This window comes from Saccostrea cucullata, unplaced genomic scaffold (assembly GCF_032062105.1).
Source record: "Saccostrea cucullata isolate Sc308-1 unplaced genomic scaffold, CSIRO_AGI_Scuc_v1 ctg101, whole genome shotgun sequence".
Lineage (NCBI taxonomy): Eukaryota > Metazoa > Mollusca > Bivalvia > Ostreida > Ostreidae > Saccostrea > Saccostrea cuccullata.
In genome coordinates, this window is record NW_026939309.1 from 158,415 (window position 1) to 178,430 (window position 20,016).

Below are 20,016 nucleotides of genomic sequence, written 5' to 3' on the forward strand. Positions count from 1 at the left end.
GTTATAAAGAGTATGAGAAGATTTACTCTGGGTTGTATTCTATACATCCCACCATTTGGCCTCATGGTCTATGAAATAAAACCTGGGGCAAAGTTCTTTTATGACATTGCCTGTATTATGGCAGTGTATGATGTAGTGGATCCCCCCTGTATTTACAAGTTTTATGACAGTGCTTGTTATAGTGAATTTCGCCCTCCACACCTTATGGCAGTGTTTGATGCAGTGATTTTGCTCCCCTTTTAAAGTGAATATTGCCCCAATCACCTTAACTTACCTGTACATATACTGTAAATCACTTTTTATTCATGAGAACTTTATTTTCGCGCAATTACGCGAGATGGTATGCTCGCGAAAATTTCATTCTCGCGTATAATAGGATTCCTTAAGAATATACAGAGCAATGACCAAAATTCGAGGTCAGGGCAGGTCATCGAGTGGGCCAGGTCTCGGGTCCTTATTTCACCATGTTGACCTCACAAGGGGTAATTAATTGTTTTATTATACCAATATATATTGAAAAGTATGAATTTCTAACCGTTATCAATTCTTTCTTTGATCGGGATCGGGATTCACTACAGACCGGATAGCGAAGTTGTTTACATTGACGTCTGCAAGTCGTGTAAGTTTTTGCATCATGATTTACTGATTAAAACAATATTTAGTTGATAGCTACATACATTGTTAAAGCTAACGATTACTTTTCCTCTACACAGTCAAAATCTTACACAGAATTCGACTCTTTAAAGAGCTGCCTCTACATTCTATTGAACTGAATTGTAACGATATATTGAAACGATATATTCATAATATTGTATTAAATGATAAAATTTTACCGTATTCTGTATAGTAATGCAAAACAGACCGTGCACAATTTTAAAAAATGTTTTTTTTTTCCAATAATTAATATTTTATGCATTAACTTCATTCAAAAACGAATTTTTGATTAAGCGGTCATTTTTAGCGGTCATTAAAAATAATGACCGTGTCATTATATCCCACGTGCAATGATTCCTAGGTCAGTATTGCTGTAAACAGTACCATTTGGAGTCATTGTTGTGTTTTAAAGTTTTTCTACCAGCCAATCAAATTCGAGTTTTATCAATAGAGGTATAATAAACAGTATTATTGCAGTGTTTGATGTAGTGATTTTTGCCCCCCTTTATTTACCTGTATTATGGCAGTGTTTGATGTAGTGATTTTTGCCCCCCACACCTCAACTTACCTGTATTATGGCAGTGTTTGATGTAGTGATTTTTGCCCCCCCCTTTATTTACCTGTATTATGGCATTGTTTGATGTAGTGATTTTTGCCCTCCACACCTGAACTTACCTGTATTATGGCAGTGTTTGATGTAGTGATTTTTGCCCATAGTGTTCAGCATGTTGACACAGGATTCGTCGTAGTACACCTGGCACACTCCTCCATTCTGAATGTAAGTGAAGGCCTTACACTCCCTACAGGCAGACTGGCAACCAATGATGTCCTTGGTGAAACTGACAGAGACGTCGCACATCATGTACATGTTCTCAGAATTCAACTTCATCTGCTCGTAACTGCACTTCCTGTCAGCTGAAAGAAAAAGAATTGGCAATGAACTTCAAAGTATCACTGACAAACTGAAGCAAAACTTCCAGGAAATTATGGGTAATGTCCTAAAAAGACAAATTTTTGAACAATACTTTAAGCTTGTTCTTCAATAAGTAAAAATCAAAACTGAGTGAGTCAGTCCCTTAATTTTACTTTTAGTCTAAATAATATTACTCAGCAATAATATAGTTTTTCATAATTATAAAATACCCTCTCTATTCCAAATATCTGAAATACTTGTACATATAAGTAAAAACAAGCCTATAACGAAGTGCCAGGGATGGGCAATTTTGATTCGATAAAAGCGTAATTCACAATGCCCTTTTTAAAGTCATGAATGAAGATCAGTTGGCTATAAGTGGAAATTCATTATAAACTGTTCTCTATAAGCGTGTTTTACTGTACGAGGGCTGTTCAATAAATAATGTCCTCGATGCTCAGAAAGAAGCAAAAGACGCTTTTCAATGGTTTAGTCTTCATGATTTTACTAATTAATCTCTTTTAAGTAAAATACATGTCCGTAACATCCTTTATCCAATTTCTGATTGTTTTTAGAACTCAATTTTGGGTATGACCCTTAGTATACTGGAAAATGGCAGATCCAGTGATTTCCCGGACTTGTTTCTTCCCTCTGAAAGGTTTTCTTTTCAAGTTTGGAAATAGAAACAGGTCAAAAAGTCAAAGATCTGGCGAATATTGTTAATGAGAAAAAACATTAACTTTTTGTTTATCCCGAAAATCCCTTCACTCTTCAGGGCATGCAGGTTTGGACGCTGTCTTGAAAAAATTCAACGTATTGGAGTCCTGATTCTGGGTCCTTCCTCTAATAAATCTTTCGATTTTTTTGCAAAAAAATTGCTTTCTAGACTCCTCCAGAAATTAAACTCTCTCTCCGAATACGAACTTGAACATCAATACCACTAATTTTTAAGAAAATTACATATGAATCTGTCTTTGTGCTCTTGAATACATGTGGTCTTGTCAGACATTCGCCATTTTTATCAAGAACATCTTATGGTAAATTTTGTTTTGAGGGTATTAATCAATAGATTCATGTTCCAATAATCTGTTTGAAAATAAAACACACGTGGATAACTAAAATTACTGATATTTTAAAATAATTGTAAAGAATTTCGTATACGCTGTCGTTTTCACTCATTTTTCAAAATATAGGGTGACCTTTGAGTACCAAGCTTTTTTTACCGTCAAACGTTTCTTAACAACAGTGCAAACTATCCCCGATATGATGTCTATCAAATTTTCTATGTGTCTTAAAGTCAATCATACATCATCAAATATTATTTGTTGAAATATGGCAACCAGTACATACGTTGTTATAATTTTTGTTTGCAAGGAGGGTACCCATTTTTGATGCCCATTAAATAATTTTTTATCATTGAAATCCACCGGCTCTTTTGTCTATAAAACAGGCATTGGTTGCTATAAATGTCATATATTTCAGTTAATATTTCTTTGGGATTTTTAACAAGTTTTACGGCAGCTATAATGAAGCTTTTATTTTCACTCTAGTTTACTGACTCGTTACCATTCATTTATAATGCAGTGTCTCGAAAAGCCCTTGTTTCCCAGCTTCTCACGATGAAACTATGTGATGAAAAGTGGTCATATAAACTGCATAAAATTTATGAAAGATTCAATTATGAGAGAAAGTCAACTTTAGTGTCGTATGATATCTGTAATGTATGTTATATAGTTCAGGTCATTATTTATTGAACAGCCCTCGTACATCCATAAAGATAGATATCAAAAACATGCACAACAAAAATACAGATGACAAACACAGACACTGAAACATTTACTATGACAATGAAAGTATATTATGTCAAAACTGACGATGTATAAATAAACCAATCATATGATACACAAATATGCCTGTTGTAAAATGTGAACATATTTCTAGAAAAAATTAGATGTAGAAATAAAGATTTCTTCAATTCGTACAGAAGAAAAATTGTGCAGAGGGGAAATGGAGAACGTGGGAAAAATGACAGATCATATGCACACTAATAAATACCCGGAAAGTGTTTACAGCGAAGGACCTCATAGAAGGTCATTTTAGGGTTAGGCCAATAGGTCACATCCTGTCCCCTCTGGAACACCGCACAAAGACCACTATCTGCGGCGTACTCAAATCCGAGGCACGTGGCCTGCTGTTCGCAGCGATCGAGGCAGAGCTCCCAGGAACCGGCCTGGCTTGTTACTATCTGTTTCCCCCAAAGTACCCCTTCTAGTTTCTCATGAACTTGATATTCACATCTGATACCTACATAGGTATAACACAAAGTCACTGGATTAACATATACGGCACCAACACAAAACATTTCAAAAGTTTTTGTGTACTTCTATCAAACGAATTTTTTTCTATATGTGTCTTTCAAGCAGTGCTTATATGTTCATCTACACTAAAAAATATGAATTGACAATAGACATAATAGATACATTATATTAAAATGAAGCAATGACACAATGAAATACATGCACATAAGATGCATAATGAATGAATACAGAATGGTGCATTTTTTGCAGCTTTCACTGCATTAAGGGAAATAGCTTTTCACTGCATTATGGGAAATAGCTTTTCACTACATCATGGGAAATATTCACAAATCATCAATAATAACCAAGTCCCCTGACTCAACACACAGCACATGCAGACAAAACAATAAAACATCTAAAATGTCAATTGTTAAGCGTGTATGGACTGGAAATATCCCCATATGACATGTTTAAATTGCATCATTCATAGATTATAAACCATCTTTCCTTTTAAACTACTGTATTAACTAAGTAGTTTAGTCATTATGATTCTGAATATTCTTGGTTCTCATCCTTTTTGGGACAATTTTGTCTGGACTATATTAGCTCTCTTTAAAATACTGTAAAGCACTTTTTATTTGCGAGAACTTTATCTTCGTGTAATTACGTGAGATGGAAAATTTCATTCTCGCGTATTATAGAATTCCTTAATATTATATACAGCAAAGACCACAATTCGTGAAAATTTTGTTTCGCTAATAAAGATTTAATGACTATCTCACAAAAATAAGGTGTCGCGAAAATTAAGTGATCTACAGTACTTAAGTTAAATACTCGTTCACAGTGACAATCTTCTGAGATTTCTTGGTCCTTACAAGACCTGCTGTAGGTTCTACATCTGCTAAGGAACTCTCCAAGAACTGAGCTATGATCCAGTTAATTGAACACTGATGGCATGTCTGCCTCTAACTATGCTTCACATTCAAGCAAGTTTGGTCATATAGGGCCTTACAGTGACAATTAAGGAATAAACCCCTTCTGCATCATTAATCTGATCAGTTTGAACTGCTTTACTTCATAATCTTAAACAACTGTACAACTCATGGACTTCTTCAAACAAGTCTGGTACAGAACCTTAGCCCCACAAAAACAAATCTGCTTACTCATCCACAAACAAAGGTTATAAATAACAGCATGAGTCAGGACTGACATTATGCATCTCTGGGTGCAGCAGCCTAGTTCAAGTTACTATAACCAAGACTGGACCTGGGTAAAAATATTTAAAGCTTTCCGATGCCAGTGAAGATAAGATCATAAATCTGTTTAAAAATGTTTAAATATGTTTAAATATAGACTACTAGTGCATGAACTATTTCCTTATGCCTATTTTTAATAGTAATTCAGTAGTTGATCAATTTTCCTTGTCTAAGCAGCTTTGATGTATCAAACATAATTTTAAACCTATCAGTATAAATGACATATGTACCCATTAATAAGATATATGATACTTTTATATTTAAATTGAACATGTTGGCAACTGACAAGCAATTACTGGGGTGCATCAAAATTGAGAACTCTATCCCACAGTCATAAAAAATCACAGAATTAACCAATATCTTTTACATGTCTTCAGGGAAAAAGTCCTGACACAGTTCTCAAATAACCTATCATTATCATGTCCAAAGCTGAATGAAATGCATAAGAATGAGATATTATGGAGATGCTCAATAAATATTACCATAAACCAACCTACTCAACCATAAAAAAAGTAGGGCAGTTGTATCATCTTCATCATCACGAGAACAAATATAGAGAAACAATAGGCATATTTGGGGCATACACACCTCTGACTATTGAGTTATTTCTGGCAGACTGCTGAGCTATTTGTGGAGCCTTCTGATGGCTGGCGCAGGCTTCCCCGGAGTCGATCTTAATGTGTTTCTGTTCCAGACAGGCCTGCCTGTGGAGCTCGCAGTGACTGGGATACACCACCCCATCCGATCCACACACAGCGTGAGCATGCTTAGAGCAGAGGGTACTATCACCACACACGCAGGATCTTTTGTGGCAGACTCTACCGGAGGGGCAGTCACGGTCTGATGAACAGGACACTATGGAAAAAATAAACTTTACAGAATCAAGAAAGATTAAACCAGACATATGCCCATATACAGTAACCTCGTTATCTCAAACTTTATGGGGATGAGAAAAAAAACTTCGAGATATCTCAGAATTTGAGGAACCATCAGACTGAGCCTACTTACCATGCGGTCTAGACAAGATGTGCTTGGTTTTCCTTTGCTTGGTTTTTCTCTCTGACACAGGAGTCACACGAGTAGGTCTGGTGGTAGGAGGATTGGGTCGGGTAGAGGGCGCTGCTGTGGTGGAAGAGACCTTTGACCCTCTGACTTTCTGTTTCTGACCCAACACAACATCAGAGACTTTTTCTTTCTCTCTGAGTGATATTTTTGCCTCTTCTTTTTCTGTTTGTTCATTAGTCGCTGTCCCTTGCTCTTCTTCACTGCTCTGATCATTTTGAATCCTCTCAATAACTTTTCTCATTGAATCATTGCTCACTTTTTTCACAGTTCCTTCACTGCTTCTCAGCAATGTACCAGATCTCTGTGTTGTTTTCTGTTGGTTTTGGAGGCTTTCAGCAGTAGTTGTTGATGGTTTAGCCTCGGTCTGTGCTGCCTGGCTTTCTTTGACAGTGTTGTCTGTCGTTACTTTGACTTTCCCGATGTCACTGTCTAATACAACATCGGTCTCCGTGTATGGTAGCTTATCACCATAAACTTCCCTGATAAACTCTTTCATCTGATCACTCCACTTAGAGGGACTCCCATCATCTCTAATGGTCAGCTTTACACTGGTGATTCTACCTCTGTGTGCCTTCTGAAGGGAACTGTTTTCACTTTCTGTGTGAGGCACTTCACCATGGTCAGTTTGAACACGATCTACCTCCTGATTTTGTGTTTGGTGGTTAGGATTCAATGTTGTAGATTTTGCTCCACTCTTTTCCGTCGATTTTTGACCTGCAGTGTTCTCTCCTTTTTCTGGGTGCACAGGTTCATGTAACGTCAAACCAACAGATTTGTCCCCCCTTGTTTCTGAAGATTTTGTTTCTTTTTCGGGGACGTAGATTTTGTTGACAGGAGGTCTCCAGTATCCAATATAACCTGGGTCATTGTACAGGGTACCATGTTTCTGAAAATACATAATGCAAATTGTAATAAACATAGAAATTGAAATGAATAAAAAAAAAATCAATTAATGGATAAACACAAAAAGTCTAAAAAAAATGCATGTGTAAACAGCAAGTCACATGTGGAACCAGAAGTCTCTGTTTAGACTGTAGCTCTACTGGTTTGTACTAATAGCAAAGGATGAAAAAAGAAACCATTGCCCTCAGACCAAAACTGTAGAAGGAGTAGCATTTAAAAGGAATTTAATTGAAAATTTTATTTTTTAATTAACCATGGCAACAACGTTCATCGAAATCAAAAACTGATGCACTATTTTATGTATCATAGTGTAGTCTACTTGTGTGCCAAGTTATATTGAAATCAGACAACAACAGTAGGATGAGTAGCGTTTTAAAGAAATTTCACAGAAAATTCTATTTTTAGTAACCATGGCAACAACGTTCATCGAAATCAAAAACCGATGCACTATTTTATGTATCTTAGTGCAGTCTTCCTGTGTGCCAAGTTATATTAAAATCAGATCACAACTGTAGGAGAAGTAGCGTTTTAAAGAAATTTCACAGAAAATTCTATTTTTAGTAACCATGGCAACATCTTCATCGAAATCAAAAACCGATGCACTATTTCATGTATCTTAGTGTACTCTACTTGTGTGCCAAGTTATATTGAAATCAGATCACAACTGTAGGAGGAGTAGCCTTTTAAAGAAATTTCACAGAAAATTCTATTTTTAGTAACCATGGAAACATTGTTCATCGAAATCAAAAATCAATGCACTATTTCATGTATCTTAGTGTAGTCTACTTGTGTGCCAAGTTATATTGAAATCAGACTAAAACTGTAGAAGGAGTAGCCTTTTAAAGAAATTTCACAAAAAATTCTATTTTTAGTAACCATGGCAACATCGTTCATCGAAATCAAAATCCGATGCACTATTTTATGTATCTTAGTGTAGTCTACTTGTGTGCCAAGTTATATTGAAATCAGATCAAAACTGTAGGAGGAGTAGCGTTTTGAAAAATTGTTTACAGACGGACAGACAGACAGACGGACGGACGACGGACACCTTACTATTGCATAAGCTCTTCTGGTCTCTGACCAGTAGAGCTAATAATGAGAGATGAACATTTTTCAACATGTTCAAGAAATAAATTTTATTTTATTCAAATTTCACTTATACATATAAACCTAATTAATTCAAAATTGTATAATAAATTATTTAAAACACTACTTCAAGTTATTCCATAATTCCAACACCAAATATTAAGTCAAGTATTACTTTGAAGTCTTTAAACACTTTTGAGGACAACAAATTTACCATTTTTACAATGAGCATTGTGTTTTACTTGCTGCATGGCAGTTCCTTAAAATGTTTCAGATATCTTTTTAATTGGTAATATGCAATAACATCATGCATTGCTTTTCAGATAAAAGAGACCATAAAAATTGATGCCACATGCTTTTGATTTTTTTACTAGCACCATGCAGCACCATAGCTATTTGATGCTAGCCATTATGGGCTAAATGCACCATCTGAAACAGCATTTCACAGTGAGTCATGGAGTTCCATTTGTATCACCATGGAATCCTACTCTATAAAACCTTTTTATGAACTGTTATGGATCTGTTTTAGGATTTCATCAGCATTACAAAAGGATTAGTCTCATGAATGATCCAGATAAAACATAGCAATGATAAAAACGGCTATTCTTCTAAACAAGTGTATAAGAACATAATGACAGTATCTGCACAAACTACTGGAGGGGAATTGAGACATGAAATTAATGAAAAAATTCTCAAAAGTTGCTGCATGGAATTCTGCACAGACAGCACAATGGAAAGATCAGCTTATTTGGGATGATTACAAAATCAATTACTAGGCTTCATCGTGTAGTCCTAACATCCCTGTTATTTGTTAGAGGTATTGATCTCGCTTTAACCTTTCCAATAAATCTCCCCGAGAGAGGTAGATTTCTATGCATTGTCACTGATATTCTACACAACATAAATGAATCGGTCAAATGATACATATGTTGAAATGTCATAAGCTATTCAATCTATGGCTTAATTGTTGTTTCGTAATTAATTGCAACCCATACATAAGTAGCAGAAAATCATGCATTCTTTATATAACTGGGTAAATTGAAGCTAAGATATAACAGTTATGTACATGTATCTGAGAAAATAACATATTTTCACAATTAATGTGTAACAGTGTCTATATTCCTTAAATTCAGATCAATTGTTTTGAAAATTTACAAAATAATTCAATAAAAATTTAATTTAAATCTAATTTCTATTAATATAACAGATTTCTTTCTTTTTTCTTTTTTAGGTATAATTTTCAATTCGAAATTGCAGTACATATTCTTAACTTCAGTTGTATAACTCTTTTTTTTTCCTTTTTTGCTGCATCAAAACAAGACAGGCAGGATGAGTTCATTATTGTGAGTCACTAGTTAGTAGTGAGACAACAAGAATGTGTCAGCATATTACACGGGCTGAAAATCAATGACTTCATTTCTATATCAAAACTCAATCCAAAGAAACCGTTTAGAGCTTTTGAAATGAAAACACTTACCCTTAATGAATTTTTCTTACATTTATGTAAAAAAAAAAAAGAACTTCAAATATAAAATGAAACCAAAACAAGAGGCCCATGGGCCACATCGCTCACCTGAGCACTAAGGGTAGGACTAGTATAAAATGGCTTTTTATTGTAAAGTTTAAATCCAAAAGTAGTCCCATGACCAATCATGGATTTGCTATTTTTTAGAAAATGATTGAGAAGAAGATTTTTAAAGAATTTTCCTATATATTTCTATGTAAAACTTTGGTCGGCCATTTTGGCCCCGCCCTACCCCCGGGGGTCATGATTTGAACAAACTTGAATCTACACTACCTGAACATGCTTCCATATAAATATGATGAATTATGGCTTTGTCATTCTTGAGAAGATTTTTAAAGAATTTTCCTATATATTTCTATGTAAAACATTGGTCGGCCATTTTGGCCCCGCCCTTACCTGGGGGGTCATGATTTGAACAAAATTGAATCTACACTACCTGAGGATGCTTCCATATAAATATGATGAATTATGGCTTTGTCATTCTTGAGAAGAAGATTTTTAAAGAATTTTCCTATATATTTCTATGTGAAACCTTGGTCGGCCATTTTGGCCCCGCCCTACCCCCGGGTATCATGATTTGAACAAACTTGAATCTACACTACCTGAGGATGCTTCCATATATATATGATGAATTATGGCTTTGTCATTCTTGAGAAGAAGATTTTTAAAGAATTTTCCTATATATTTCTATGTAAAACTTTGGTCGGCCATTTTGGCCCCGCTCTACCCCCGGGGGTCATGATTTGAACAAAATTGAATCTACACTACCTGAACATGCTTCCATATAAATATGATGAATAATGGCTTTGTCATTCTTGAGAAGAAGATTTTTAAAGAATTTTCCTATATATTTCTATGTAAAACATTGGGCGGCCATTTTGGCCCCGCCCTACCCCCGGGGGTCATGATTTGAACAAACTTGAATCTACACTACCTGAGCATGCTTCCATATAAATATGATGAATTATGGCTTTGTCATTCTTGAGAAGAAGATTTTTAAAGAATTTTCCTATATATTTCTATGTAAAACTTTGGTCGGCCATTTTGGCCCCGCCCTTACCTGGGGGGTCATGATTTGAATAAACTTGAATCTACACTACATGAGCATGCTCCCATATAAATATGATGAATTATGGCTTTGTCATTCTTGAGAAGAAGATTTTTAAAGAATTTTCCTATATATTTCTATGTAAAACATTGGTCTGCCATTTTGGCCCCGCCCTACCCCCGGGGGTCATGATTTGAACAAACTTGAATCTACACTACCTGAGCATGCTTCCATATAAATATGATGAATTATGGCTTTGTCATTCTTGAGAAGAAGATTTTTAAAGAATTTTCCTATACATTTCTATGTAAAACTTTGGTCGGCCATTTTGGCCCCGCCCTTACCCGGGGGGTCATGATTTGAACAAACTTGAATCTACACTACATGAGCATGCTCCCATATAAATATGATGAATTATGGCTTTGTCATTCTTGAGAAGAAGATTTTTAAAGAATTTTCCTATATATTTCTATGTAAAACATTGGTCGGCCATTTTGGCCCCGCTCTACCCCCGGGGGTCATGATTTGAACAAACTTGAATCTAGACTACCTGAGGATGTTTACCCATAAGTTTCATCTTTCCTGGCACAGTGGTTCTTGAGAAGAAGATTTTTAAAATATACCACTAAATTTTCATTAATTCCCAATTATCTCCCCTTGAATAAGGGCGTGGCCCTTCATTTGAACAAACTTTAATCCCCTTTACCCAAGGATACTTTGTGGCAAGTTTGGTTGAAATTGGCCCAGCGGTTCTTGAGAAGAAGTCGAAAATGTGAAAAGTTTACAGACAGACAGACGGACAGACAGACGGACAGACGGACGCCGGACAAAATGTGATCAGAAAAGCTCACTTGAGCCTTCGGCTCAGGTGAGCTAAAAAGCAACATAAAATGTTATTCCTGTTTTATCAATTGTTTGAACATGAAATGTGTTAAATTGCTACAGAAAGATGCACAGAAAAACAGGAAGTTGATAAAAAATTCATCCAAAAATGAATCCCACCATAAGGCTTGCCTAAACAAAGAGCATGCTAAAATTTCAAGTATCTGCCATGACTAATTGATGGTAATACTGTGATGAAAATTGGTTACTGACAGACACACACAGAAACAGACAAAAGTAAAGGGTAAAACACCACCCCCCCCCCTTCTCCATTGGAGCAAGGGTATAATAAGGGAATAGATTAAAACTTCTACCTTCTCCATAAGTAATGACACAATGATACCTGTCTAATATGACATGCAATGAGGCAACAGATTACACAATGTTAAAATGGTAAAATGAGAATTTAAACAAGGATCCCTGGATTCAGTGCAACAGAATACACAGGTGTTGGATGAGGCAGTTTTAACTGTATATTCTTCTTCATTTATACAAAGGTGACCATGAACTGGTGTATTAGGAGCTGATAAATCAGATAATGTAAATTTCTACACCAATGCCAGATATGTTAATATAGTTATAGTAATATTTCTATCTGTTATATTAAATATTTGCAGGATTTAATGAAAGTTTCTCATTCTTCTAGCCAACTATTAACTATAAAAAATTGCTTCTATAAAATGACCAACACAAATTATTTGTCAATGGACTAACAGTATCTTCACAGAGAAGGGTAAAACTTCTATGCATTTGCATATCCTTCTATACAAAGGAGATAGAGAAGAAATTTCCTCATGCACAAAAAACCTTTAGCAATTTGTAAATTTCTGAATTTACGGTATCAAGGACACAAACAAATCTGTCACTGTTCATGTGTCAATATAAAATCAATTCTTTCTTCAGACAATTCACCGGGAAAATCATGTCTGTATTCAATTAAGGAAGTGGAGACTTCTAAGATTGTCAGCAGTAATTGTCAAGTAAAGAAAAAGAGGAAACCTTCAGGGAATATTTACATGTAAACTGGTGTGCATGCATGGTCTTTAAAGATAGGTATAAGAAAGAAAAACATTTACAAACTGAAGAGTTCTACTTTTTTTGGGGGGGGAGGAGTCTTTTTTTGGTAAGTTGTCAAATTGTTTTCTCTAAAAATGTCCACCCTTTTCAAAATCGATCCATGTAAGTGCCTGGCATTTATAAATTTTTTATATAGCATGAGTTAAAAATATTTTAATCATTGATTCATAAATAAAACAATTTTAAGTCAATATTATTCACCTTTGAAGAAAAATATTCATCTCACCATTTGGGCTCGGTGAATATTGTACTTCTCAGGTGGCAAATACATTGCAATGATCTCAAAAACAGCAATTATACATATTTGCAATGTCTATATAAGCCATGGATATAAGAAAGAGGAACTTTAGGAATTTTTTTTTTTTTGCTCATGCTTTTTATTTTGGCCAGATACTACCTGAGATATAAGCAACAATGTATGGTTTAGGGAAACCAACCAACATGAGACTAAAACACAAATTATGTAAAATTAGTTCAAAAGAAGTTTTTAATTAAGAACAGAGTTAAGAGGAAAGAAAATCACTATAAAAACTTCCTTCAGAGCTTTGAATTTAGTTATCATGATCATGGTGATCTCACTCTAACTGATATTAAAATATTTTCAGAGCTTGTTAATTGGCTGTCAAGAGGTTGATAAAAGTTTATTCTCAACTCCAGGAGGAAAGAAGGCAGTAAAATCCCTGACAGTTACCATGTTAATCATGTTAATAGCTACAACCAATCAGAGCTGAGTTCATGATATAATCTCTGACAGTTACCATGGAAAAAGCTACATCCAAACAGAACTGAGTTCATGATATAATCTCTGACAGTTACCATGGTAATATCTACCAACAGAGCTGAGTTCATGATATAATCTCTGACAGTTACCATGGAAAAAGCTACATACAAACAGAACTGAGTTCATGATATAATCTCTGACAGTTACCATGGAAAAAGCTACATACAAACAGAACTGAGTTCATGATATATTTCCATTTCAAATTTTTTTTCTCTGTGATAACTCTTTGAAAGTTGTCGGAGTTTATTTCTTGATAATTCTGCCGGAATGTAAATTAGGCAGGTCGATAGGTCAGGCCATCATTAAAAAAATGTTTGTTTGGAATTGCCGCCTGAAGGGTTTCAGACACAGGAGGGAGGGAGGGAAAATATTTTTTTTTTAAATTGAAGATAAATTTTTGATAAAAATCTCAATAAACAGTAAATACATTTTCTGACTTTTAAAAAAAGTATTTATTCTATACCATCAACATAAAAATTAACTAATTTTACATAGATACATGACAATATATTTCAGTGTTTTGAATGGTGCATGTGATACATGTGATGGGCAAAAAAAATTGATTAAATAAAAAAAAATCTTCCTACTTTTGGTCAATAAAATTTTTTCAGGAGGGGGCATTTCAATGAGGCGGGAGGCAATTCCAAACAAGCTATAATTTTATTTTGGCCTCAGGAGCTAAGGAGGCTTAATACGCATGCAAATCTCGTGCGCATCTGTCTCTGTGTCTGACGCTAAGGAGGTCAAATATGCATGTAAATCTCGTGCGGCTGCCTATGTGTTTGACGTCAGTGGGCTAGGACTATTGAAATTGGCATGGAAGTCCTAGTGTGATTATAGTCTATGTCTACATTTTTAAAATCTACAATTTTATTTCACAATGAAATGGAAATATAAGGAATCACTGTCTGGTTTTGAGAGTATGCCAGGGACATCAACAATAGTGGGAAACATGGGATAATTTTAGCATAACGGGCTTCGCCCGTTATGCAAATTATCCCATGTTTCCCACTATTGTTGATGCCCTGGCATACTCTCAAAACGAGACAATGATTCCTTAAATCTCTGACAGTTACCACGGTAATATTTGAAACTAAACTTTGAAGACTTCATGATGTAATCTCTGACAGTTATCACAGTTACCATGGAAATAGCTGCAATCAAACATCTGGTCAAAGTATGGATCTGTTTCAGGTGTAAATTCCAAACATAGGTAATCAGAGATTACAGAGCTCACCTCAACAAATGTTGTCTTTAAGTAAGGCAAAGTCACACAATTAACCAACAAAAAGTATACATTCCAAAAATGAAGATATTTTTAAAAGCAATTTTGATCTGATACTTTGAAATAGACTTACATAAAAAATTTAAACTACTTCTTCTTCATGAAAATGTACTGAAAATCCAGCATCTGAAGCAAATTTGAGAGTTTTCATCTCTTGATTGGTTTATACAATGTTATATAAGCCTTAAAGTTTTTGGTAATAGACCTGCAACCATAACTTTTACCTTGTCTATTATCTGAAAAATGTATGTCCAATTCAGCATCCAAAGCAAGTCCATTAGTGTGCATCCTTAGATGTATCATCCATGCAAGTTTGCTCATTATAGGGCTCATAGTTTATTGGAAATGAAACATGCATCAAAACTAACATTTTCACTCATCCACAAAAAGTAGGTCAGATTCAGCATCCAAAGCAAGCCTGGAAGTATGCATCCTTAGATGTATCATCTATGCAAGATTGGTCATTAAAGAACTCATAGTTCCTTGGAAATGAAACCTGCACCAAAAACTTTTAACTATTCACTCAACCGGAAAATGTAGGTCAGATTCAGCATCCGAAGCAAGCCTGGTAGTGTGCATCCTTAGATGTATCATCCATGCAAGTTTGGTCAACATAGGGCTTATAGTTACTTGGAAATGAAACCTACACCAAAAACTTTACCATGGAAATGAAACATGCATCAAAACTAACATTTTCACTCATCCACAAAAAGTAGGTCAGATTCAGCATCCGAAGCAAGCCTGGAAGTATGCATCCTTAGATGTATCATCTATGCAAGATTGGTCATTAAAGAACTCATAGTTCCTTGGAAATGAAACCTGCACCAAAAACTTTTAACTATTCACTCAACCGGAAAATGTAGGTCAGATTCAGCATCCGAAGCAAGCCTGGTAGTGTGCATCCTTAGATGTATCATCCATGCAAGTTTGGTCAACATAGGGCTTGTCATGATAGCTACAGTTACCATGGTAATATCTCCAAAGTTACTTGCAAATGAAACTTGCACCAAAAACATTAACCTGTTCGCTCAACTGGAAAATGTAGGTCAGATTCAGCATCCGAAGCAAGCCCGGTAGTATGCATCCTTAGATGTATCATCCATACAAGTTTGGTCAACATAGGGCTTATAGTTACTTTGAAATGAAACCTGCACCAAAAACTTTAACCTGTTCACTCAACTGGAAAATGTAGGTCAGATTCAGCATCCGAAGCAAGCCCGGTAGTATGCATCCTTAGATGTATCATCCATGCAAGTTTGGTCAACATAGGGCTTATAGTTAATTGGAAATGAAACCTGCACCAAAAACTTTAACCTGTTCACTCAACAGGAAAACGTAGGTCAGATTCAGCATCCGAAGCAAGCCCGGTAGTATGCATCCTTAGATGTATCATCCATGCAAGTTTGGTCAACATAGGGCTTATAGTTACTTGGAAATGAAACCTGCACCAAAAACTTTAACCTGTTCACTCAACCGGAAAATGTAGGTCAGATTCAGCATCCGAAGCAAGCCTGGTAGTGTGCATCCTTAGATGTATCATCCATGCAAGTTTGGTCAACATAGGGCTTATAGTTACTTGGAAATGAAACCTGCACCAAAAACTTTAACCTGTTCACTCAACAGGAAAACGTAGGTCAGATTCAGCATCCGAAGCAAGCCCGGTAGTATGCATCCTTAGATGTATCATCCATGCAAGTTTGGTCAACATAGGGCTTATAGTTACTTGGAAATGAAACCTACACCAAAAACTTTAACCTTTTCACTCAACCGGAAAATGTAGGTCAGATTCAGCATCCAAAGCAAGCCCGGTAGTATGCATCCTTAGATGTATCATCCATGCAAGTTTGGTCAACATAGGGCTTATAGTTACTTGGAAATGAAACCTGCACCAAAAACTTTAACCTGTTCGCTCAACCGGAAAATGTAGGTCAGATTCAGCATCCGAAGCAAGCCCGGTAGTATGCATCCTTAGATGTATCATCCATGCAAGTGTGGTCAACATAGGGCTTATAGTTAATTGGAAATGAAACCTGCACCAAAAACTTTAACCTGTTCACTCAAAAGGAAAACGTAGGTCAGATTCAGCATCCGAAGCAAGCCCGGTAGTATGCATCCTTAGATGTATCATCCATGCAAGTTTGGTCAACATAGGGCTTATAGTTACTTGGAAATGAAACCTACACCAAAAACTTTAACCTGTTCACTCAACCGGAAAATGTAGGTCAGATTCAGCATCCGAAGCAAGCCCGGTAGTATGCATCCTTAGATGTATCATCCATGCAAGTTTGGTCAACATAGGGCTTATAGTTACTTGGAAATGAAACCTGCACCAAAAACTTTAACCTGTTCACTCAACCGGAAAATGTAGGTCAGATTCAGCATCCGAAGCAAGCCCGGTAGTATGCATCCTTAGATGTATCATCCATGCAAGTTTGGTCAACATAGGGCTTATAGTTAATTGGAAATGAAACCCATACCAAAAACTGCACCAAAAATGTTAACCTGCTCCAAAAACATTAACCTGGTAATTCCTTTGCTGAAATTGCAGCATCTGAAACTTTGACTGGTACAATAAAACACACTAAAACCATCTTCCATGCATGTCTAATCAGTATAAGACACAGAAGTAATTAAAAAGAAAACTGCTCCAAAAAACTTAACCTTAACCTGGGACGCCGACGCCGAGGGTATCATATAAGCTCCCCCCAACTTCGTTGAGGTGAGCTAAAATGGAGGGGGATGCAGATAAGCTAGAGATTAAGATAATAGAAATACACCATTATGGGATCAAAATACTACTATAAATGCTACAATATTTCATCAAAATATATTTCATATCAAAATTTATTACAACAAAGCCTGCATTAAGAAATGTAATGCATTAACCATGCTCATTAGCTGAAATGATTTGTGGTGGATGTCTTGCTACTCTTTGAATGATAAATGAAGTTTCACAATATGATGTGAGGAACACAGAATTTCTGACCATTGATTAATTGAAATTTCTCAGCTGAGAACATTCTCATTAATCATGAGGAAATTCTGGCTGATCTGATCAGCTGATGATCACATGAATTGTACAATTTAGACATGCAAAGTTAGGGATTGGGTTGCCGCATCTCTCTCTTTCTCTGTGTGGTCTATAAGCAATAGCTCTAAACTTCATTGTTACTGTTGATTTCATCAGTTTATACAGTGAAACTAATGTCCAATCCAGATAATGTCTATTCTGAAATCTTATGTAATACGATGTTAACTTCAAGTCCCTTTTCGTAATCTCAGTTGTTTTATATGTTGTCTAATTCAGTATGTTGTCTAATTCAGTACATTGTCTAATTCAGTATGTTGTCTAATTCAGTATGTTGTCTAATTCAGTATGTTGTCTAATTCAGCATGTTGTCTAATTCAGTACGTTGTCTAATTCAGTACATTGTCTAATTCAGTACATTGTCTAATTCAGTATGTTGTCTAATTCAGTACGTTGTCTAATTCGGTATGTTGTCTAATTCAGTATGTTGTCTAATTAGTATGTTGTCTAATTCGGTATGTTGTCTAATTCCGTATGTTGTCTAATCTGGCCAATTTCTTTGGAATCAATAGTGGTGGATTAGTCAAGATTTACTATAATTCAATTATTTATTCAATTAAATATTGATTTGTCACCTTCTTTATTTACATATCCCCCTTTTAGCATGATTGGTATCAACTTGGTTATCAAATGAAGAATTTAAATACAGTCAAAAACATCTATATAGACTTTCCAAAAATTTAATCCCAATTTATATTTTTGACAACTTATTTAAATAACATATCATTAGAAATTTTTATCAATTTACAATTAAATCTGTTTCTTCTGAGTTTGACATGTTATTATCTTTGTCAGTGCTTTTCAATGTTACAAAGTCACAGTTGTTCAATAAAACCAAAATCATGCACCAGTCATACCTAGATGTTTAATCAATAAAATTTGCAAAGGAAGATGAAATTTCTCTGAAAAAAAATTTCTAATATACATGAAATTATTGATCAATTCATAATTTTAGAAATGCCATTAAGAACAGAAAAATACAGTCATTTCCCTGTGGTCTCAAAATGCTAAGCAGTCAATTCCAATGGATTTGATATTTATGACTGAATAATTCCTGCACATTATCTTCAGCTAACTCTTCTATCACCCAGGGCCTGGGAATCAACTTATTGATTTGGTCTTCAGCAAAAAAAAAAAACCTGATGCAGTTTGAATGTCATTCATTTTAATGGACTTTCCAAATTTGAGTCTGTGTGGGGTTTTCAAAAATCTGCTTGAGTACTTTCTTTTTTTAGACATTTCTTTCCATGAATAAAATTAAGATTGCGATTAAGTATTATTGAAATAGCTTTGGACCCTTACTTTGGCATGTTTGGAGCCCTTGTTTGAAATGAATTTAAACTTAAAATTGAGTCCATTTTTACTACCTGTCTGGTGACTTTGAGATGAAAGTTCATCTTGGTGAGAACTGATCTCAAAGACCTCAGATACTGAGCAATGAGATTTTGAAATTGAGTCAAGACTGTAAATTAGTAACGTTTTATTATATTTGAATCAGACTTTTTTGATTAATTTTTGTTATTTTGGAATGCATGGCCATCGCATTGCATTGTTTATCATTGTTTTCTTCTCAATTTACAAGTCAAGCCAACAATCCCCTGTAGAAATCTCACATTCTATACACAATGCTTGTAATCTGTTCATTAACTGATAGAAGAAAATTACAAGAAGCATCCAATGAAATACAAATCAAAAAAAAGCATCCAAAAAAACCGAGGAAATCAATTGATTTCCTTTGTAATCTTGGAGATTCAAACCTGTTGTGGATAGTAATTTGATTCTGAAAGCTGACTTTGGTTCATCAGAGGAAACCTGATAATGGAAACATAAAGCAAACGGAATCCCTGGTAAGCAGGCATAATCCATAAGAGTTCCTGCCTTTTTATACTTTCAGAAAACATATTGTGAATTACAATTCCAGATCATTGTATATCAAACTTTAAATTCAGAGTCAAAAGGTCCCTATATATGTACCCAATGGAAGGTTTCAAAACAAGTATTGCACAAGTGCAGTATGATTAAAGCCCCGGCACTACCGTTTCTACATTTATGGGCAAAGATAAAGTATTTGCAAAAGTTGGTCATATTCAAACTCAAAGGTCAAACTCAAAAAGGTCACAAATAATATAACTAAAGTTAAAGTATCCAAAAAGAAT

At 35.2% G+C, this 20,016-nt stretch overlaps 1 protein-coding gene across 4 annotated transcripts in view; it reads right to left on the minus strand.

The window, feature by feature from the left end:
• The window catches only part of LOC134252755 (follistatin-related protein 5-like), a 37,168-nt gene that overhangs the window by 13,002 nt on the left and 4,150 nt on the right, over positions 1-20,016 (minus strand). For 3 of the 4 annotated variants that reach the window (XM_062735262.1, XM_062735259.1, XM_062735260.1), the window contains 4 exons: positions 6,129-7,071; positions 5,709-5,975; positions 3,623-3,871; positions 1,330-1,569 (listed from right to left, as the gene is read on the minus strand). In XM_062735262.1, coding sequence (XP_062591246.1) covers positions 1,330-1,569; positions 3,623-3,871; positions 5,709-5,975; positions 6,129-7,071 — 1,699 coding nt within the window. The remainder of the gene's footprint in view (positions 1-1,329; positions 1,570-3,622; positions 3,872-5,708; positions 5,976-6,128; positions 7,072-20,016) is intronic. The other variant, XM_062735263.1, reaches the window with a different exon arrangement.